Raw genomic sequence first — 23654 nt, forward strand, 5'->3', positions numbered from 1 at the left:
GGCATATAACAAATATAAAAGTTTAAAAAACAACCATACCTTATAATGTTAATATGTTCTAGCTAGTGCCTAACACACAATTAGTTTATTTTCTAACTTACTCAAATTTTCTTTATATGGAGGATAAGTAGATCACAAAATTACTCATTTATAAAAAATTAAAAAAAAGTTCTCCTTTCTAACAATTGCTTTTGGTCAATAAAGGAGATAGATTCTCCACTCTCCTTTTTTTTTTTGACAAACATACCCTTGTTGATATATAGCATTGTGGTGTTCTTGAATTTGTACAAATAATTATTGAATTACTATTGCATACAACTAAACTTAAAATGTCAAATACAACTCCAACAAGTGATTGAAAAGGTATCTTCATAATCCTTAATTATCTTTCTCACTTTCATCCTAGTTAAGCAATTTTTTTAGCTTAGAATTAACATTCCTGTTTTTTTAATGAAAGTGTAACACCTTAATTGCATGCATGTCTTGTATTTCTATTGTCAACCCAATTTAAATATTTTATAGACATTTTTTAATATTTTTTATGGGTTTTGAGTTTTGACTATAAGCTAAACATATTAATTTAATTAACTTATACACGTTTTGTGATGTTCATGGTTAGCACATCATGTAATCATGTTTGTTAATTCTTTAATTCCAGAGTTTCCAGGCATTATAAACAATTAAGGTTTGTTTTAAGGCATGTCTAGTGTGGGATTATGTGGTTTGAAGTCATCAATCTTTCGAAGAAAATCAAGTGTTATTGAGGTAACTAATTAAGGGTTTGTTCTTCTTTTGTCATTATAATTTTCAATTTCATTTATGAAATTTTCTTTTGAAACATTTTGATCAGTGCAACTGCAAATATTTTGACATGTTAATTTCCCAAAAAAAAAATTATGACATACTGTATATAACAATATTTGTTAGAATTAGTTGGAGAGGATTAACTATACATAGTTAATTACAAGTTGGTTAGTATGTGTTTTTTAAACGCGTAAAAAAAAGTTGGTTAGTATTAATTGCAAGTTAGTTAAGATTTGTTAGTTTTTGCTAGGAAACCGCCATAATTAGGGTCTTACGCACCCCAACAGAGTATCTCTACAAGATTCAGTTCTTTGGACCGGCTATGAAACTAATCTCCGCTCATATGCTTAGGTCGCAATTTAAAACTTTTCACCTCTTCTGAAAAATGTTTTCAGGGGGAGAAACATTGATTCTCCTCCGCAAGCTCAATGTTGCTTAACCAACTGAGTCGCACTCGTTCTAATTAACTTTTCTCATTTATTCAATTTGAAACAATAATGTCTCCCAACATTATTGGAAAAGTATGTGATATTATTGTATACAATACAATGTAGATATTTCATGTTTTACATAAGAATTTTGAATGTGAGAATGATGAGAATATTAATTACAAATTCTTCTAATATATATGCAGGCAATGAGAAATTCTACAAACTCTTCTAATAAAAAAATGAAAAGATCTACCTCACCAAAGAAGCCTTCTACATTACCAAAGAAGCCTTCTATCTCATCACCAAAGAAGCCTTCTATCTCATCACCAAGGAAGCCTTTAAAGGCTAATCATAATGATGTGAAGGAAGAGTCAATGGAGTGGTCATTTATAGGTATGGATCAATTGATTTTAATGATGAAGCTTCATAAGAAAATCTTTGTCTTTAGGGACATCATGGATCTTGCTCCTTTGCAAACTTCTGCTTCCTTACGTGAGGTACTTTTCACTTTTCTTCATGTTCAAGTAACACAAAATGTTCTTGCCTCCTTTATAACATTGTCTTTCATATTGTAGATGGTTATTACAACTTTGAAAGATCTACAAAGGCTTTATCCAAGGATCATACCAGTCAGAAAAGTGTTAAATGTTAAGGACAAGTCGATAAATCAGGTTTCAATCTTTTGTCACGCCTAATTAAACCAGAAATGTTATAAGTGATGTATTTTTATACCGTGTCAAAATATAGTGTTAAATTTTTTATGTTCAAATAAACATCGTTCATTCTAAATGTAGACATTATTTCTCTAGGGTCTTGTCTATTTATGTGAGGCTTTAAAGTCTCTTGGAGAGTCATGGTTGAAGAAAAATGATTTTAAGGACAACAACAATTGTAAGTTATCAATACCATCATCATGCAAGGATAGCACCAACATGCAACAATTAGGTATGCTATAAATATTAATCTTATTATTTCCTCGTGTCAAAGAATTAATCAGACGAGTTTAATAGAATAGTCATTGGTCAGACTTTACTTATCTTTTAGCTGAACTCGGAATTATTAGGCCCTCTCTCCTAAGAACTATTTCAATTGTTTTTTCAGGTGAAACTATGTTAGCTACACTTGATTGTTTAATTAAGATTGCAAGTGAGAAATTTGATATGATGGAAGAAGATTCTTCTCCAAGGAAAGTTTACAGCCCCTCCCCCATTTCAGACATCACATCTTCTCCTCTCACACCAAAATCTGTTCTACCAGAATCAATGAAATACAATTCAAGTCCAACATCTTGCAACTCAACACTTTGGTCTCAAAGAATGCAAGCTGTTAGAAAGCTAAAACCAATTGAATTAAAGCGCTTATCTTACCATATGTCACCACAACTTATTGAAACACAAAATACTAATATAGAAAATGAATTAATTATAGACAATGAAAAGGATCACAAAGTTGAAAATCTTCAAAAGGACACAGTTCAGAAATTGGACAAAACAATGCTGCCACTGTCTCCGCTTCCGCCGCTGCCTCCTTCACCACATCCACCATCAACAACACCTCAATTGCAACAAAGTGAACTGGTAGTCAATATGCTGTCACCACCACCACCAACGGCACCACTGTCTCTAGCCATGGGCTCAGTTGCACTACCTCCACCAATTCCAGCACCTCCGCCGCCCTTCTCCATGAATATTGGATCAGCTCCACCTCCTCCACCGCCAATGCCACATGGAAACGGAACTCCACCGCCAGCGCAACTGTCTCTAGGCTTAGGCTCAGTAGCACTACCTCCACCAGTTCCAGCACCCCCGCCACCCTTGTCCATGAATTTTGGATCACCTCCTCCACCTCCGATGCCACATGGAAACGGAGTGCCACTGCCGGCGCCGCTGTCTCAAGGCTTATGCTCAGTAGCACTACCTCCATCAATTCCGGCACCTCCACCACCTTTGTCCATGAAACCTGGATCAGCTCCTGCTCCTCCACCGCCAATACCACATGGAAATGGAGGCGCTGCGCCACCACCGCCTCCACTTGGAGCAGGCAGATCCTTAAGGCCTAAAGTAACTACAAAACTAAAAAGATCAACACAGTTAGGCACGCTATATAGAAATCTCAAGGGAAAAGTAGAAGGGTCTAGCCTCAAAGGAAAATCATCTGGTGGAAGAAATGCTGCAATTGGAGCAAAAAGCAATGGAGGCAAACAAGGAATGGCTGATGCTTTAGCAGAGATGACAAAAAGGTATGCTGATCATGGTTTTAAACTGTAGTTACGGTGGAGCTGTCAAAATGGGCTAGCCCGAATAAATGTAGGCCTTGGGCCTTAAAATAACAGCCTGAATTTTTTTAGGGTTTTTTAGCCCGGCCAAAAAAAATCGAATTTAAATAGGACCTTTTTGGCCCGGCCCGATAAAACATGAAGCCTATCTGGGCCAGTCCGATCAGGGCCGGGTAGCCCGTTTTGACAGTTTATGGTTACGCTTCAAACTTTTATACTGCCGCAAAATGTAGCCCATGCGGCTGCAAATATGATTGAGATGCCGTTGTGGAAACGTCTAAAATGTTAACTTTTTCCTCCTCACATTTTTACTAGGTCATCTTACTTTCTACAAATAGAAGAAGATGTTCAAAAGTACACAAAACACATCTTAGAACTAAGATCTTCTATTACCAATTTCAAGACAAAGGAAATGGCAGAATTGATCAAGTTCCACAAAGATGTTGAATCTGTTCTTGAGAAACTAACTGATGAATCACAGGTCAGTTTAATTTTAATGCATTTATCATACTAGTATTCGTCGAAAAAAAATTATGTTAATTATAATTTATAGTTAGTTAGTTGTATTCGGTTATCAAGTTAGCAACGTTCGTTTAAAGTAAATCACAGTATCACATTAGACTTACATCAATGTTCCATATCAACTGTTAATATCATTACATAGACATATATAATATATTATAAATAAATATACAATTTTGTTCATGCATAGGTGTTATCAAGGTTCGAAGGTTTCCCCTCGAAGAAGCTAGAAGCTATAAGAATGGCAGCAGCACTCTTCAATAAATTGGATTCAATACTCAATGAGCTTCAAAATTTGAATATAGTTACACCAGTGACTCAGTTTCTTGACAAGGTTGAACGTTATTTCAATAAGGTAATCCAAAAATCACTTAATATTAACATACTATAAGCTATTTTCTTTGTTTGCAAACTTTGCATAAATTCATATTTAATAATTACTAACTCAACAAGATAAAAAAAATAAAAAAAACAGATCAAAACAGAATTAGATTCTTTGGAGCGAACGAAAGACGAAGAGGCGAAGAAATTTAAGGGCCATAACATCGAATTTGACTTCTACATCCTTGTAAAAATTAAAGAAGCAATGGTTGATGTTTCTTCAAATTGTATGGAGTTAGCACTAAAGGTTAGAAAAATGTCACATACACAAAAATAATAATAATAATAATAATAATAAAAAAAACAGAATGTGGTAACTTAGATTGCATTTGAATTTAATGCAGGAAAGGCTGAAAAATGTAGAATCAAATTCAAATGGTAAATTGCTTTGGAGGGCTTTTCAATTTGCATTTAGAGTTTATACATTTGCTGGTGGACATGATGAACGTGCTGATAAGTTAACAAGAGAATTGGCTCAAGAAATTGAGAGTGAACCCAATCAAGTACCATAGTTATATCTATGTAAAATCTTCTGCAAAGATTGTTGCTAATATTAGTAAATTAATGTAATATATATGTGTGCATGTGTGGATTAAAATATTGACATGTGCTGAGATTCCTAAGTCGGATTTTTGTTTTGTTTTATTTTAAAGAAGTTTATACATTTTTGTACTTGTTTTTAAATCCAAAATATATATTGAAAATGAAAGATTAGTTAAGCTTAACACAAGATGTTGTGCTAAAGCTTAGTAAGATAAATGTGTCCAAATACAAGAAATAAACAACAACAAAAAAATTCCTATCATCATACATTAGAGGAGAGTTCAATTGCGGAGTAACATTCTCCAAAATATTTATTTATAGTAAAAGAAGAAGAAAAACCACGTCGAGCCAACATATGAGCACATTTTATCTCTCTCGATGAAAAACATAGAGTTGGTCGGTCCGTCCCATGAAGTGAATGATTTTTTTTCATCTCTTTACAAACTTCTACCTTTTCATTCAAATTCACACCATTAACAAAAAGTGAATGATTTTTTTTCTCCCTCACCATAGTGCAATGTATTAAAACAACCTAATTAATCATTTTATTTTATAATCAGATATATCAGTAATTCAATAAATTTAAAAAATAATTTTTGTTTTATAATAGTTACAAGTAAATGTACTGTACATATTTTATAATAAAAAATACACATAATATCTACCAGTACCAACAAACAAACACTTCATGCCAACAAAAAATCAACCAACAACTCACACGTGCATAACAAGTAGTAGAAATTTTCAATCTTCAAGTTCAATCTTGATGTTTCCAATTTTGACAAGTCCTTTCACATACCTTGGAACCAAAGTAACCACAACACTATCATCATCTTCAACTCCCAAATCTTCCAACAAATCTGTTAATCCAACTCTTAAACAGCTATTAGTCTTCTTTTTGTGTTTATGAGAAGAATGAGGCACATTCACAAAACTTCCGGCAAACTCAGTATTAACCGGCCTAATCACTGTATCATCTTCATCATTAATAAACACATCAAACTTAATAGCTAAATTCTTATCAAATTCAATCCCTTCAATCACTAAAACCTCTTCCTCTTCTTCCTTCTCTTTCTTGCTCCTTGATTTCTTTGGCCTCTTCACAATAGCACTCACAACATTATCCAAAACCAATGGAAAATTAACATAACTTCTTGAATTAATCTCACTTGCATGTGCTTCACCAACACCAAAAAAATTTCCTTGAGCAACATTCACATTTTTTTGTATTCTTTTTGGTGTAGGTTTAGCATTTAGCCATGGAATATCCACATCTTGGTAAACATAACCTAAGTTTTTTGTGTCAAGACAATCCTTAACCTTTACCCTAACAAGATTCTTATTCTCATCATAGAATAAAAACGCAGATTCTAACCAATCTTGGTCATTGAAATCCTTTCTTTTCCCACCAAGTGTTTTCCATATAGACCAAAACCTATCAATATTTGAATGGTGAGAGAAAAAAATAGGATCTCTTGCGGCTGAATAGAAAGTTCCCATGTTTTCAAAGTTAGGTTGAGTGGAATCTCCACTCCATATATGAACAATTCCATGTGGAACATTCTCAAAAGATCCAGGACCGGGATCCGGTTCATCGCCGGCACGGTAAGGGCTTCCAAGAAAAAGTCTTGCAGTTTTTCCACTAGACACAACTTGTCTATACACTATAGTAAGGTTTGTGGAGATTCTATCATTTCCATCATCGTTGTCATCGACGCCGTCATAGTTTAAGTCTATGATAGTTGGAGGTTGATGATTCGCATCACGGAGTTCATCGTAAAGAGGAGACGTACCGTCAGTGTAAATCAAAGGAAATTGCATGCCATCAGGAGCGTCGTAGTTCCAAAATGGTAAAGCAAAGGTTGGATCATTTATCAAACTACCTAAAATTCTTTCATAGAAATAAAGGTACCATCTATGAAAAGGAAAAAATAGCCAAGAATTATGAACTTGAAGATCTAGGTTAGGAAAACCAACTTGAGAATATGCACCATCACAATAAGCACAATGAATATTTGCTTGTTGTGTGAAACTACGTGGATCATTGGATGGTAAGGCTTTCATGAGTTCAATGGCTTTTTTGTATTTTGCTAAATATTCCTCGTTGACTAAATGTGCTGCTTGTCTTACCCTTAAGGGTTGATTTGAAGAAGGGATTTTGAAGTCAATGATTTTTGTGGAATTTGGTGGACAACAATTAATATCATTGGGTGATGCTCCTAAGGGTAGATCTGGTGGGCCACATGTGGAAAGATCCGGTGGGGATATTGGAGAAGCTAAGGCAAAAGGGTTAGTGGCAAAAGTACCATAAAGTCCTCCAAGTCCAATTAGGACATTTCTCCTATGTCCTACAATGTTTGGTTGTTCTTGTTCTTCATTAGGGTTGTTTTGGTTGCTATTATTGTCACTACACGTGATCTTCACTTGGTGGTAATTTGGTGATTTTCTATGTTTAGAATATTTGTGTTGTTTTTGAGAAAATGGATACAAGGAAGAAGTGGTAATAATATTCTTTGAGTTGGAAGATACATTGATTGTGGAAATGAAAGAAAGAGGTGAGATAGATGCCATGGTTTTAATTAGCTTATATTTTTTTATAAGGCTTTCCCATAGCCCTTTTATAATGAAATAAGGAAGATTTTTCTTTACCTTTGTACGTGTGTAATATGGCTAACGTGGACATTTAATTTTGTTTCTTTTCACACTTAATTAGCTAGCAAATCAAATTATAGCATCGGAATTTTTTGTTGTTTTTTATGTATATATAGTTAGAAATTTGAAACAATAGCGTATCCATTTTGAGTACTACAAAATTCCAATACATATGGAGAAGAAAATGAAAACTACTAAAGTCGTGGGGGTAGGATATGAATGTAAAATGTACTTGAAATGAAAAATATCTTTCGCATGCCTATATGATTTTCTCTCGATATATAGTGGAAAGTTATTAGCGAATAGTATAGGTGTATAATTCTAGACTTCAACCTATGAGACATAAATAATTTCATCGTGATCAAAATTGGAAACATTAATTTAGAAATTGTAATTTAGTCGGTCAATACACCACTTAATGTATATGAGTTTAGGCATTAAATTACTTGATAAAAAAAATTAATTTACTAATCTTTCAATTATGAATGGCAAAACGGTCTGGGCCCGTTTGACCCGCCATTTTTGGGACGGGTCGGCCCACTTTACCACCTTACATCCAATTAGCCAATGAGATCAATCCTTCTGTGACGTCCTAGAATGGACGATATACATTAAGGGTGAAATGTTGGAATTGGAAAATATCATATTGATGTTGGATATGAGGTAATGTTGGAATTGGAAAATATCACCTATATAACTTAGGAGTATTTTTGTATCATGAAGATTTAAGACTTTCCTAGCATTTTTAATGAATTAATTTTTATTTTATTCTTGTGACTCATGAAACTAAAATCTTTCTTACATTTTGAACGTGAATATGACTGATGGGACATTGATCCTAAAAGAAAAGAATGCCGTGAAGATAAACGTTTTAATATTTTGACATTTAGCAATTGGAATTTTTTGTTGTTGATGCAAATGGATGCATGATGGTTGAATATTTTAACAACCGTGTGCATTTTGAGTACTGCCATTATAGTGCTTGGTACCTTAAGTCCAAATCCATACCAAAATAATGAAACTTTTACCCAAAAAAGTTGAATATAATTAGTACTACAATGTCATAGTAGGCAATGTAAACAGAAAGCTAAATATTTTGCATGCAGTAGATACGTGTGTGCTTTTCTCTCCACAAAAAAAAATTATGTAAAATTAAAATCAGATTTGAAAAAAATTAAGTTATACTCTTTTTTATTTAACATTAAAAAAAATGAACGGCGAAAGATAGTTTTTTTTTTTTTACACAATCCAACTTAATTCATTTCATTCAAAATAGTAGTTTTAATATAAGATGGGCAATAAAAAACGTGCGACCTGGCCCAGTGGCTCGGTGATTTGTTTTACACATAGGGGACTTGTGTTCAACTCCCACCTCCCTCATTTATTGTTATCCAAAAAAAAAAAATACAAGGTAGGCAATAATTATAAACTTGGGGACTAGCTATAAAACGAGTTGCTTGAGCTAAATCATGGGCTACCCTATTTACTTGTCTCATTACAGTAAAAAAAAAGTACAATTTTGTACTCAACTCAAATCGAAGGTTAAGTTATCAAAATACTCCCAAAAATGAAGGCGCAAAGAAAATACAGCACCTCACACCCAACCAAGATGACAAAAAGCTATCTAGGGAAACAATCCATTGAATCTACAGAGTGTCAATTCTGATGATACATATAACAGCTGAATTAACGTCCACACCATACAATAGTCATGCAAACCCATTTCTAATATTTTATGGGTCCTGGATAAAATGTGAGAAAAATCCAAATTTTCATCCGCATGTCTAATTTTTTTTAACCAAAAATGAAACTCTAGTTGTTAGTCGAGTTGCATTTTTTTTTTTAACTAAAAGTTGAGTCACATATATTTAGATATATTGAGTCCCCATAACAAAAAGTAACAAATTTTTTAAGATGCATTAATGGCTTAAATCACTTTGATATTCTTCTACACTTATTAAAAATTAAAAATGCATTAATTCCTCATATAAATTAGGTGAAAATTACTTAATATGAAATTTAATTTATATTTGAAATACTTTGTTAAAATTATAATATAAAATTCATCATTTTAGTTTTGATAAACTTTTTTCTTATATGGAATGGAGTCACAATTAGAGATATATGCTAAGTACAATTGGCTAGGAAACAATCCCAATCAAGTGGTAAGTCTAGCTTACAACTAATTTGCTCCATGGACTTTACAACTAATTTGCATCAACTCCTTAACTAACCGTTTGATATACTGTAGACATAAATATAAGAAGAAAAAAAAACACTTCAAATTTTGGTCACTATTATAAACAAAAATTAAATATTTTTGAACTAATTAGTAATACTATTCCTAATATACCTTTATTTAATTCTATTTTATTTTAGGCAGTTATTTCACTTTTACACTTTTCAAAATGGGTAATATGGTAAACTTAACTCATGTTTTGCATTAAATCAAGAAAATTAATTACACTTAACTAATTTTTTAAACACCAAATAAATAGTTTTTTTTGTTTATATTTGTGTCCGGAGGAAGTATAGGAGAATGGTCCTTAAAATCGACTAATAATATATAAAATCTAAACTACTAATATAATTGAAATTTTTTTACTTACAATTGAGTAATAATGTAAAATTTAGACTATTAAATTGTAAAAAGAGAATAAATTTATTTTTTAAAAGAAAAACTTGGTTAAAGGTTGAGATGTAAAAACAAATTTTAAAAAAAAATTAAAATTAAAAAAAAAAACTAAAAATGGAGAGTATCCATCTAGATATCTAGATATATATAGACGTAATCAAAACTAACAACTTCACTTATGTCTTGCCTAATCAACATCAACATTAATACTAATTAGATGTCTTGCCTAATCAACATTAATACTAAGATGTCACCATGTTAAGATCGATGGTGTTATTGATTTTCTCAATCAGTAACACACTTGGCTTATTTACTCGGATTAAATTAATACTACTGTATAATTGAAAGAAAATGTGGATGCTCCCCTCAGGAATCAAAATCTAAGCAAAAAATTTATGAGTTGATGTGAACATAGTTCAATCAATCTATCAATAGGAATTTTAGAAAGAACTGAAGTTCAAATATAGAATCTCGCACTTATTTATCTTAAAAGGTGAATTTCTAACTATTACTATTTGACGAAAAAGAAAAAAAATATGCACATCTTTATATATAAAAAAATTTACACATCTAAGTAGTAAATAAGATATAAACAAATATTATTCCATAATAAGATCTCAGTGAAGCTAACAGTCGGTAGACGTTAATTTGCAAGAGTCTAAGTTTAAATTCAAAATGTTTATTTTATTTTTTTACATTTAAAATATGGATCATATATCTTTAAGCAAATGTTAAAGATCTCAAAAATAATAACTATTTATTATAAAACTTATGGCACATATTAATATTTTCTTTTAAGTCTAATAAATTTATTTTTTATTTTTTACGAAAGTCTAATAAAAAATGTCACCTCAAAAAGGCGTACAAATCTCAATTTTTTTCTTGAAGAGGAGAGGAGTACGTTTTTCTTTAGTCTGACAAATTTAATAACATTGACAGCCACTTTGGGTGACATTGATCCCCACTCTGTGTGACATTTAATTACCGGTTCTCAAACTCAAATCAAGTCCTTTTATACCGTACCATTTTATTTGAGTAATTGTATTATTCATATGTATTATTTTGACCGTATTTTTTTAAAAATATATAAATGTAAATATTATCATATAAGATCTTGTTTGATTTATTTCGATGAGTATTTTTAAAATATCAAATTTATATAATTTTTACTAATACACAATTAAAGATATTCGTAATCAAAATTATATATTGGTGTGCTGCAGTGGTCAATTAGTCCTTATATTTTGGGACAGAGGGAGTATATAACCATTTGGTTGAGCGGAAAGAAAGAGGAACGAAAGAAAATTACGGGTAGATTTGGGTGAGAGAGAGTGTGAGAAGAGAGAAAAAGAAGAGAAATAGAGTAGATTTGATATGTTGATTGATACTCCATTCGGACACAAATATAAGAAAAAATAACTGTTTACGCGGTGTTTAAGAAATTTAGTTAATTATGGTTAATTTTCTTGATTTAATGCAAAATATGAGTTAAGTTTACTATATTACCCTTTGATTTATGCCTTGGAAATTACATAAACTTTAGAAAAATGAAATGATTAAATAAGGTATATTGGATTAGTAGTATTTGATCTAACCTGATGATCAGAAAGGTTGAGGCCGGTCCGTTGAGCAAGCTTCCACACCGAAGGGGGGGTTTGTACCTGCAGGTGCTCCGATGCCTAAGTCAGCAAAGAGAACAAGGGAGATACAAAGAAGAGAGAGAAAGTATAGTGAGAATGAATCAGAATACCTGGCTCTCCTGTCTAGGAGAGCTTATATAGTGCCCCCAGCGCTGGGCCAAAGGTTGGTCTGTTGGGCCGGGATAACCGGCCCAATAGACTCAACTGCCAAGATAGTCCCTATATCGTAGGGGAAGGCCGTTATTTGCCTCTATCTTGGTTGGAGCCGTTCCGCTATTCGCGGGTAAGGGATAGGCTCCGTGACAGCTGTGGCTGGATAAAGGAGCACGTGCTAAACGTGCTGCTTAGCTGTTAAGCTACGGTTGAATGGATCAGCATGCATGGATAGACGAGCACGCGTTTAACGTGCTGCTTACCCATTATGTCGAGCATGGCACGTCATTGGTTGACGTGTCGGGGAAGTCTCCCCTTATTGGGCTATGCCCCAAATGTCGGGCAGAAGGGATTGGGCCAGCCCTTGGCCCAGTCCAGAACAGGAGCCCCCCAAGTCGTTGCTCCTAGGCATAGGAGTAATGACTTAAGGTCCAGGCCCGCATGTCGAGGAGTTGTTTTCCCCGTCAATCCTCGGAGGAGTTCATAATTCATTGATTATGATTGTTGCTTGTTTGCGCGAGGAGCGCATTGTTATGTTGCTCGTAAATTCCTCCGTGGCATGACGAGGAGAATTATCCAAGGAGGAAGCTTCCCTTTGCTCGTGACGCGTGCCAGGATGTTCGTGGAGGAAATTACGGGGAAGGGATTTTGCTTTTGAAAGTCATTGGCTTTTTACTTCCTCGACTGATTGTCGAGGAGATATTGCTTATATTGCATCAAGTTGATGCTGCCTGTTTTGGCGGGCACGTTTATTTACGTTTGTTTTGCTTGCCCGTAATTCGCGCTTGTCCGCAAAGTCGGGGAGATAATTACGTTGGTGATAACGATGAGCCCCTCGAGAGACGCGTGGTCTGTTCGATGGGATGTGAAAAGACAGACGTTTCGTCTGATCTTGACACGTGTTACCTTTATTAGAGAGTGTAATTATGACTTGGGGAAGCGTGATCGTTGCTTCGTTTTACGAGGGGGCCTCTCGGCCATTGGATCATCATGTCCTTTGATTTCCTTCAAGATCGAATCTTGGCCTTTGATTGGCTTTTGATCAAGACCGTTGGATTTGGATCAACGGCTATGGGACGATTAGGCGTGTCGCTTCGTGATGCAGGTGCAGGGACCTAAAGAGTCTATAAATAGAGAAGGGAGGATTCATTTAGAACTTTTCTCTTCTCCTTTCCCTTTGCCGTTGCTGCTACTGCATTTCTTAGTTGATAGTTTAGGCAATTTCAAGTTATCAGGTCAAGTTTTGCGCTCCTTTCCTTCATTCGAAGCTTCCATCTTTGCTTGATTTCAGGTAACTTCTTCAACTATCTTTGGTTTGGCTTGTTTCAATATGTTTGTGTTTGCATTTTGGGTTTTCTTTAGTACCCCTTTTGATTGTGCTTGGGTTAGAGTAGATTTTGGTGCTTACTTTCTATACCCATTTTGATTTTGTGTTGAATTCCATCTGTTAGTAGTTTAGATCTCTTTTTTTTTTAGTGAGATTTTGGTGTTTGGTAGTGGTATTTTCACTGTTGAATGTCGTTTGTAGTATTATTGTTATTTTGGGTTTTACCCATATTTTTCCCGTTTTCTGGAAAAAGCAAAGAACTTGATGAACTTTGATGAACTTCTGGGAAATAGCGACGAACATATGATGGAGATGATGAATCTCCTGGGTTCTCTGAAGAACATTCATAGAATTATGGAAATCTATGCGTTTTGTGTCGGGGAGGAGAATGTTGTTTCCTCTCCCCGTTTATTGTAGCAAAAGCTAGGTTAGTTGAACCTTGTGTCGGGGAGCTTCTCCCCGTTTTCGCCTTCGCGAATATTTTAAGTGTCTTTGTGAATTGTATGAATGTTGGGGACATTCTCCCCGCATCTTCTTTGAGAAAATGAGTTTGAAGAAAACTCTTTGTCGGGGAGCTTCTCCCCGTTTTTAAGGGACCTTCTCCCCGTTATTTCGCTGGGAAATTTGGTAGATACATGAGTTTGTAGAAACTCTGTGTCGGGGAGCTTCTCCCCGTCTTAGGGGTTTGTGACATGGTTCTCCTCGTCTCCTCTGTTTTTGTCTTTGTTTTGCCATTTTGATAAGGGCTTTTGGTCGGGGACAGCGTCCTCGCCCTATCCTACGCCCTTTCACTTGATTTGTGGTGAAAGGGTGGATTTGATAATTGTCGAATTCACTTTATTTTCGCTGCTTTTCAGGTGTTCGAAATGTCAGACACAGAGGAGATTACGGGGAGCCAAGCGGCTTCCAAGCATAAGTTGGTCGATACCATAACGGATCCCGCGCTAGATTGGGTCGCGCCCGAACCTAGGGGCATTGCCTCGACGCTTACTGCCGATGATCCTCGACTTTACACCATTGTCGAGGACATTAGGAATGGGTCCGTCAATTGGGAAACTCACTTGCCTGAGGAAGGGAAGCGGATCTGCTCGACATTCTCCGAGGATGGATTTGCAATGTACGAGCTGGCCTTTAAGGAATTGGGCTTTAAGTTGCCCTTTAGCAATTTTGAGTGCGAAGTTTTTGGCCGGTTGAAGGTGGCTCCCTCGCAACTCCACCCCAATTCGATGGCGTTTATTCGGGCATATCCAATTCTCTGCCGGTACCTGAACGTCGAGGCCACAGTTCCCCTCTTCTTCCATATCTTTAAGATTCAGAAGCAGATTGTCGGGGAGAGGCAGGGCTGGGTGTCTTTGAAACACGCTTCTGCAAAGATTTTCAAGATGTTCGTGGAGTCTGCCCGGGGGTTCAAGGAGAGGTATTATGTCGTCAAACCAGTGACGCAAGCTGCCCGGGATTCTCTTTATATGGATAAAGAGTTGCTTCAGGAGGATGGGTCTCCTCGACTCGACGAACAAGGGGTGCCCATGACTGAACGGGTACCCCGGTTTCCATTAGCTTGGTCGTCCGAACATTTTGAAATGAGGACGGAGGAATATTTGACTGCTGCTGTGGATCTGTCTCCGGAGGAACAGGCAGGGTTCTTGAAGCTCAAGACTTACGTCAGGGGCTTCAAACCTTGTACTTTTACCGTCGCGTCGGGTGCTGCTGCCCTTGACAGGAAGGGCAGGCCTAGGGTCGAGCCCCGGTTTGTCAATACTAAGGCCTTGCTCGCGTGCAAGAGTGTCGAGGAGGAAAAAGTTTTGCTTGGTATTTACTTTCATTTTTCCTGCTCGTATTATACTTGTCTTTATTTTTGATAATGTTTTGTTATTTTGCTCCTTCTCGTGGTACTGACCATTTAATGTTTTGTTGCAGATAACATGGCCGACCTTGCATCAGAGCTCTTTAAGCTGGCTGCCGAGCACAAGGGTGATAAGCTGAAGAAGAAGGCTAAGAGGGCCAAGGTTGGGTCGAGCAGCACAATGATTCCGGAGGAAACTTTGTCTGGAAGTCCGAGCCAGTCTTCCCCGGTCGTGAGCTCTAAGGTGGCCCCGGGTAGCCGAACAAAGAGGCAGAGGGACGAGGCCCTGGCTACAATTGTTGACTTGTCTGAAGGGGATGGCGGGTTTGTTCTCCCCGCCTGTCTGACCAATCGGAGCTTCTTCGAGCAAAATCCTCCCCAAGTGCCTGTTTCAGAGAGGGATTACCTGCTGGGCACCTCTGCAGCTGCTCGTCAACAACAACTAAACCGGGACGTCGCTGCGGTTATTAGGTTGGCGGAGACGGCGCTTGTTTTGAATGAAGGTGGCCCGACTCATGAAGCAGAGAAGTTGGCCGCCAAAAACAGGAAGTTGGAGGCTGAGATAGATTTGCTGGAAAATGACCTGCTCGACCTTAGGACCAAGCAGGAAAATTATTTTAAGAATATGGAGGAGGCCCGGCATACTGCTGAGCAGCTGGAAAAGACCAATAAGGTGCTCGAGGACCTGAAAGTCAGCAGTGCCGAGCAGAGAAGTAAGCTGTTGGAAGAAATGGCCGTCTTGCAGGCCAAGTTGGCTCCCCTTGAGGATGAAAACGAGGAGACTCTCAAGTTTGCAACTCGAGGAGACCTTATGAAGGAGGTCCGTAGGCTTGGGGGCCTGATGTTGGCGAGCATGGTGCATGGATGGAAAAACGCGATCGCCCAACTCAAGATTGTGAATGCCGATCGCGGCTTAATTACTGATGGTATTCACAAGCTCAAGAAGGTTGAAAATGGGCAGATTGTTATTCCGGCGAAGTACAGGGAGATGGCCCTTGAGGAGGAGAAGCAGGATGATGATGATGAGGGGGATGATGGGGATGGCGAGGAGGAGGAAATCGAGGAGGAGAAGGGTCCCGATGAGGGTAAAGAAGGTCATGACGAGAGCAGCTGAACCTCCTCGACAAGCTATTTAGGCCTGCGCGCCATTTACTTGTAATTTTTATTTGTCATTTTATAACAAATTTTGGGGGCCTGCGTGCCTGGGTTTTGTAATATCCGAACAAGTGGGTTTTCATGCCCGGTATTTTATAACAGTGATGCCCGTTTTGTTAATCCTGCTCGTTTATTTCATTCTCCTCGTGTGTATGTTTAAGTTATTGCTCTTTGTTTTTGCTAAGTTATGCCTGTGTGAAATATGCATGTCTTTATGCTTGCTCGTTTTTAACTTAACAAATTTTTGGTTTTGATATTCGTATACTTACTCGACATTGTTGTATGCCTGCCCGACAAAACCATTTATTCTATTTGCAAGTTTTTGTTCCGAGCGCGTTTCGTCGAGGAGGTCGTCCTCGGATTTAACTTAGACAGTTTAGGGAACTGTCTAAGCGCCTAGAGTTGTTTCTGAGGCTAATACGGACGCCGACACGTTGTTGTGCCCGCCCCCGCGGCTTGAACTTCCCATCGCGAGCTGAGCGTTAAGCCTTGGCACGAAGACGAGGAGCTTGTCTCAAAGGTCATCCTCGTCGGGGAGACGCTCTGCCCTTCCTGAGCCAGAGTATCTCTTTTTCAATTATTGGATCAAGCACGTGTGCCCGCGTGCTTTCCGTTGTCGAGGTGTCGGGCTCGTTGCTAGAGGATCCGAGCAGCCTTTTAGAAGTGTTTTTTACTTTGGCAATAACTTAGCTATAATATTGTTTTAATTTTTGGGCGTTCCAAGGTCGAGGAAGTTTCTTTCCTCGAAGATCCTCGAGATAATACGCGCCATTTTCTGTTTTGTCAATGACGCGATATGGTCCTTCCCAGTTGGCCGCCAATTTACCATCCTGGGAGTCCTTAGCATTTCGTCTTAAGACGAGGCTGCCCACTTCAAATTCTCTTTTGATGACTTTGACGTCATGTCGGGCAGCTATTTTTTGTTTAAGGGTGGCTTCCCGAAGGGATGCCCCCGTTCGGATTTCTTCGACGAGATCAAGCTCTTCACGGAGAGCTTCGTCGTTCATTTCTTCTTCGAGCGGTTGCTCGGTTCGGCGAGATGGCTCGCCCACTTCCACGGGGATAACTGCTTCTGTTCCATATACCATTCTAAATGGAGTCTCCCCGGTTGTGGAGTGTGGTGTTGTGCGATAGGCCCAAAGGACGCTTTCGAGCTCCTCGACCCATTTCTTTTTATTTTGGTCCAATCTTCGTCTTAGGCCGCGCAGGATTACTCTGTTGGCGGCCTCGGCTTGCCCGTTAGTTTGGGGATGTTCCACGGAGGTGAAATGTTGCTTGGTCCCCAGGGCAGCGAGGAAGTCTTGGAATCCTTTGTCCGTGAATTGAGTCCCGTTGTCCGTGACGACGGCTTGTGGTATCCCAAATCGGCAGAGTACGTCGCGTTTGAAGAAACGGAGTATCCTGAACGACGTTATGTCGGAGAGGGGTTCTGCCTCTACCCACTTGGTGAAGTAGTCCACGGCGACTATTAGAAATTTATTTTGGTGGAGTCCCTTTGTGAAGGGGCCAAGTATATCCATGCCCCACCAAGCGAAGGGCCATGGTGACGACAAAGATTTGAGTTCGTGGGGAGGAGCTAGGTGCATGTCCCCATGTCGTTGACATTTGTCGCATTTTTTCACATGGTCCTTAGCGTCTTGCTGCATGGTGGGCTAGTAATATCCTGCTCGGAGAGCTTTTCTGGCCAGCGATCTTCCTCCCAGGTGCTGGGCGTTGATCCCCTCGTGTACCTCGCGCAGGATGTAATCGACTGTTTCCTCGTCGACGCATTTTAGGAGTGGGATTGAGAACCCTCGTCTGTATAACTTTCCGTCGAGGATGACATATGCGCATGCTCGACGTCTTATTATTGCAGCTTCTTTCTGATTGTCGGGGAGGGTTCCATTTGCGAGGAAGTTGTAAACGGGGGTCATCCAGCAATTTTTGTCGCCAATGACATTTATGTCGAGGACGTTGGTCGTCTTCTCGATGCTTGGCCGAGGGAGTATTTCTTGAATGACGGATTTGTTTCCGCCTTTCTTTTTTGTGCTCGCCAGTTTGGACAGGATGTCTGCCCGTTTGTTGTGCTCGCGTGGAACGTGTTGCACTTCCACGGATTGGAACTTAGTGATTTTTTCCTTCACTAATGCTAAATACTCGGAGAGGTTATCATTTTTGGCTTGATACTCTCCTAATACTTGTGAGGCAACAAGTTGTGAATCTGTGAAGATTTTAATTTCTTTTGCCTCCATGTCCTCGGCCAACCGTAGTCCTGCTAGGAAGGCTTCGTATTCTGCTTGGTTGTTCGATGTCGGGAAGGATAGTGCTAGGGACACCTCAATGATGATCCCGTTCTTGTTTTCCAGGATAATTCCTGCTCCTGCTCCCGTGGCGCTCGATGCTCCGTCGACGAATATTGTCCATTTGTCTGCCTCGCTTGTCGTGGAGGCTGGACTCGTCATTTCGGCCACAAAGTCTGCTAGGACTTGTGATTTTAGCGCTTTTCTGCTTTCATAACGAATGTCGAATTCGGAAAGCTCGAGGGACCATTTGAGCATCCTGCCCGCCATATCTGGCCGACCAAGCAATGACTTGATTGGTTGGTCGGTTCGGACTACGATTGTGTGTGCTAGGAAGTAGTGACGTAGTCTTCTTGCTGCGTTGATCAAGGCAAGGGCCACCTTCTCGATTTGTGTATATCTGAGTTCGGGCCCCTGGAGAGCCTTGCTTGTGAAGTACACTGGTTTTTGTCCTTGCGTTGTTTCACGGACAAGGGCTGCGCTGACGGCCTCAGATGCGACGGAGAGGTAGATGTATAACACTTCCTCGACATCCGGGCGCGAGAGGACTGGGGGTTCAGACAGGGCCTTCTTAAGATGTTGGAGGGCCTGCTCGCACTCGTCCGTCCATTCGAACACAGCTTCTTTCCTTAGTAATTTGAAAAGCGGTAATGCGTGTTGAGCAGATTTTGCTACGAAGCGAGATAATGAGGTCAGCATTCCGTTCAGGGTTTGTATGGATTTTTTGTTGTTCGGAGTTGGGAGCTCCGTAAAGGCGCGACATTTTTCGGGGTTGGCTTCGATTCCTCATTCCGTTAGGTAGAATCCGAGGAACTTTCCTGCTCGTACCCCGAAGGTGCACTTTTCTGGGTTGAATCGCATGTTGTGTTTTCTGGCCTGCTCGAAGACCTTACGTAAGTGGGCGGTATGATCGATTTCCTCATGGGATTTTACGATCATGTCGTCCATGTAGACTTCGAGCATGTCGCCTATTTCTCCCCGGAATACTTTGTTCATCATCCGCTGGTATGTAGCACCAGCGTTTTTTAGACCGAAGGGCATTACGTTGTAGTAATAGTTGCCCGACTCGGTCATGAAAGCTGTTTTTCCCCTGTCGGCCACAACCATTAGGATTTGGTTGTATCCTGAATATGCATCCATAAAAGACAATAATTTAAAGCCAGAAGAATTATCGACTAGTTTATCAATGCAAGGTAAAGGATAGGAATCTTTAGGGCAAGCCCTATTGAGATCGGTATAGTCAACACACATGCGCCATTTTCCATTAGATTTTTTCACAAGTACAACGTTAGACAACCAGGTAGTGTATCTGGCTTCAGAAATAAAATTTGCCTCTAGGAGGTCTTTTATAGCTTTTTCAGCAGCCTCCGCTTTTTCGGGAGACTGCCTACGCCTACGTTGCACTACGGCACTAGCAAGTGGGTCGACAGTAAGTTGATGACAAGCGATGTTTGGATCCAGCCCGGGCATGTCGGCAGCGTGCCATGCAAACAAGTCAGCATTTTCTCTAAGGCAGGCTTTCAGCTGCTTCCTCGCCAACTCGGGGAGCCCTGTCCCAATCTTGACTCCTTTTTCTGGATCCTCGCCAAACTGGACTATCTCGAAGTCTCCATCTGGAATGGGGCGATAATGCTCTTTGCTCGCCTCGTCGTCCTCCTTCTCCTCCTTCCTCAGCTTTTTCTCCTCCTTATGTTCTTTCTTGGAGGTGCGGCTGTCAAGATCAACAGAGCTCACACTTGGACCGGGCAGACTTGGTGGTGCTTCCGGGGATGGCTTTGGTGGTGTTTCCGAGGAAGGCTTTGGCTTCTTTGGTTCAGGGGCTTTACCAATGAAATTGTTGCCTTTGGATGCTGCGTCAAAGCACCTCCTCGCGGCTTCAATGTCCCCGTGTAGAGTAGCAACCTGCCCCTTATGAGTGTAATACTTCATCTTCAAGTGGGCAGTGGAGGGGACCGCGATCAGGTCTGCTATGGCCGTCCTGCCGATGATGCACTGGTAGAGGCAGGGGCAGTCCACGACCAAGAATTTGACCCTGATCGACTTGGCAGTTTCTTCGGAGCCAAAAGTGACTATGAGGTCGACATAGCCCCAAGGCCTAGTGGTTGCCCCGTTGAATCCTGTGAGATCCGAGCCCAAGTACGGGGTGAGGTGTGTCTCGTCCAGCTGTAAGGTCCTGAACAAACTGGCGTACATAATGTCGCAGGAGCTCCCCGGATCGATGAGGACCCGACGAACGTCCATGTTGGCCATGTCTGCCCGGACGAGGAGGGGAATTTGGAAATTGGCTGTCCCACCGGGCAGCTCTTCTCGATAGAAGGCTAAAGGCATTGATCGCCCCTTCGCCTTGTCCAGCGTTGCGTTCATGTTCGAGGACGTGTTGATGAGATCCTCGAATTTTCTCTTGATTGATCCGACGGTGTGCTTGTCCATATGACCGCCGGATATGACGAATGAGTCTGTGAAATACTCCCACGTGCTAAGCGTAGGACCAGTATAGGTGTCCCCAAAACCGCTGGGGATAGCAAAATCTTCTGGCCGGGATACGCTCATAGCTATCTGCTTGGCGTTTTTCTGCCCGGCTGGCTGTGGAGGTACCTCCTCGACCGCGCGAGTCTCCGCGGTTTCTGGTCGAGGATCATTGTTTCTTTTTACGAACTGTCTTAGTTGTCCGCTTCTGATCATGATTTCAATAGCATCCTTCAGTTGGATGCAGTCGTCGGTCCTGTGACCATAACTTTTGTGGTATCTGCAATACCTATTTTGTCTTGGCCGGGCTTCAGGGGGGTTGGCTTTGGCTGCTTCACATTTGCTCTATCGAACTCAGAGATGTGAATTTCAGCGAATATCTCTCCCCGTGATTTGACGAGGGGGGTGTAGGTGGCGAATGTGCTTGGAGGGCCACGAGGCTCTCGTCTTTCGCCTCTCCTTCTGTCTCTGCCCCTCTCGCCACCCCGATCGCCGCCTCTATCGTGTCCCCTGTCGCCGCCCCTATCATCGCTCCTATGGGAGGACTCGCGGGCAGGGTGGCTGCTTCCAGGTCGGGCAAGGCGGGCGACATCTGCTGCCTGGACTTCCTCGTACTCGATGTACTTTTGAGCTTTTAAGAGGAGGTCGTCCCAGGTGGGTGGTTTTTCTATGCCAACAACTTTGGCAAAATCGCTGCCCGGGCGAAGGCCTCTCTGCAGCAAGTACTTCTTCATGTCGTCGGTCGTCTCGACCTGCACGGCCTCTTTATTGAACCTCTCGACGAAATTGCGGAGAGTTTCTTCCTCGGCTTGGTATATGGCCTCCAAGGCGTGCACAGTTTTTGGATGCTTGCGGGAAGCGGTAAAGTGTCTGCAGAACTGTTCTGTAAGGTCCCTCCACGAGTGGATAGATTGAGGGGGCAGGCTTTGGTACCATGCCATTGCTCCCTTCCTCAGTGTGGTCGGGAATAGTCTGCACCTAATGGCACCGCTAATATTCCTGAAATCCAGGTTAGCGTTGACATTAGCTATGTGATCGTCGGGGTCGGTCAAACCATCATACGCGGGGAGCGTAGGAGGTCTCTCGAAGCCCTTTGGAACACGTTTCCTCAGAATGTCTGCGGACAGGGGGCATCGGGGATCACCCTCGTCACTCCCGTTGGGAGAATGGTCCTCGGAAGACCGTGGAGAATAGTCGCCGGGCACGGGCGTTGGACTGCGAGATTTGCGAGGACGGTAGCTGCCCGACGCGCCATGCTTGGCCATATTCGCCAATCCTTGGGGTGAATGGCGGCGTGGAGCTTCGTGTTTCCCTTTCTTGCCCGGGGAGAGTCTGCCCTCGCGTTGTGGAGGAGTACGATCCCTCTTCCGAGGAGTAACTTCGACCCTCTCTAGGTCGGGGCGTCGATGTTTGACGGCCGCTGGACGGGGAGGGGAAGGAGTAGCCTGGTGTCTCCGCGGGGGAGAGTTGGTCTTTTTACGGCGCCGGCTCCTTTCCAGCGCGGTGATTCTTTCACTTTGTTCGTCTAGACGACGGCCTTGAGCCTGCATGGCCTCCGTTGTTTGTTTCAGAGCAGCGATCAAGGCCGTGATCTCGGAATTGGCCAAGATGGCGGGCTGTCCAGCGTTGTTTGCCGGAGTTTCTTGTTTCAATTGCGGGCGTTTGCCCATCTGACGATCGGTTAGGATCTCGACGTCTTCTTCATCGGAAGAGAGTGAGGTTTCCCGTCCATCGCGGGAGTCGGTTTCTGGACCGCGTGTTACGGTGGTATCGTCACGCACCGGTGATAGGACGGTGTTATGCTGCGGCGGCGGAGAGGGTGGAACGTTGAGCACGTTCTCGTCGCCGGTATCGGTGTTGAGTTGCTGTGATGAACTAGCCATGGTGAAAGTTGTTGAGAGAATCGGTTTTGATCTTTGTTTCTTTAGGAAAGATTAAAGAAGGGGAGGAACTCAGTTCCCACAGACGGCGCCACTGATCTAACCTGATGATCAGAAAGGTTGAGGCCGGTCCGTTGAGCAAGCTTCCACACCGAAGGGGGGGTTTGTACCTGCAGGTGCTCCGATGCCTAAGTCAGCAAAGAGAACAAGGGAGATACAAAGAAGAGAGAGAAAGTATAGTGAGAATGAATCAGAATACCTGGCTCTCCTGTCTAGGAGAGCTTATATAGTGCCCCCAGCGCTGGGCCAAAGGTTGGTCTGTTGGGCCGGGATAACCGGCCCAATAGACTCAACTGCCAAGATAGTCCCTGTATCGTAGGGGAAGGCCGTTATTTGCCTCTATCTTGGTTGGAGCCGTTCCGCTATTCGCGGGTAAGGGATAGGCTCCGTGACAGCTGTGGCTGGATAAAGGAGCACGTGCTAAACGTGCTGCTTAGCTGCTAAGCTACGGTTGAATGGATCAGCATGCATGGATAGACGAGCACGCGTTTAACGTGCTGCTTACCCATTATGTCGAGCATGGCACGTCATTGGTTGACGTGTCGGGGAAGTCTCCCCTTATTGGGCTATGCCCCAAATGTCGGGCAGAAGGGATTGGGCCAGCCCTT

The 23654-nt window shown here is 41.0% G+C and overlaps 2 protein-coding genes across 2 annotated transcripts; one reads left to right on the forward strand and one right to left on the reverse strand.

Moving 5' to 3' along the window:
• The first annotated feature begins 699 nt into the window (after positions 1-699).
• Positions 700-5036, forward strand: LOC123907076 (uncharacterized protein At4g04980-like). Its single transcript, XM_045957166.1, has 9 exons — positions 700-765; positions 1439-1732; positions 1811-1906; positions 2045-2180; positions 2337-3474; positions 3826-3991; positions 4223-4387; positions 4508-4660; positions 4758-5036. Exons 1-9 carry the CDS (start codon positions 700-702, stop codon positions 4923-4925), a joined length of 2382 nt encoding a protein of 793 aa, XP_045813122.1. The 3' UTR covers positions 4926-5036.
• Positions 5037-5624: 588 nt separating this feature from the next.
• On the reverse strand, positions 5625-7656 carry LOC123907077 (polyphenol oxidase A1, chloroplastic-like). Its single transcript, XM_045957167.1, has one exon. It carries the CDS (start codon positions 7525-7527, stop codon positions 5701-5703), a length of 1827 nt encoding a protein of 608 aa, XP_045813123.1. The 5' UTR covers positions 7528-7656; the 3' UTR covers positions 5625-5700.
• Positions 7657-23654: the final 15998 nt, after the last annotated feature.

Source organism: Trifolium pratense, linkage group LG2, assembly GCF_020283565.1.
Source record: "Trifolium pratense cultivar HEN17-A07 linkage group LG2, ARS_RC_1.1, whole genome shotgun sequence".
Taxonomy (NCBI): domain Eukaryota; kingdom Viridiplantae; phylum Streptophyta; class Magnoliopsida; order Fabales; family Fabaceae; genus Trifolium; species Trifolium pratense.

Bases quoted from the DNA above. Each gene is read 5' to 3' on its own strand.
- LOC123907076 (XM_045957166.1), top strand. From the start codon at position 700: ATGTCTAGTGTGGGATTATGTGGTTTGAAGTCATCAATCTTTCGAAGA. The intron at 766-1,438 runs GTAACTAATTAA...ATATATATGCAG, and splicing joins GAAAATCAAGTGTTATTGAG to GCAATGAGAAATTCTACAAA. The intron at 2,181-2,336 runs GTATGCTATAAA...TTGTTTTTTCAG, and splicing joins CACCAACATGCAACAATTAG to GTGAAACTATGTTAGCTACA.
- LOC123907077 (XM_045957167.1), bottom strand. From the start codon at position 7,527: ATGGCATCTATCTCACCTCTTTCTTTCATTTCCACAATCAATGTATCT.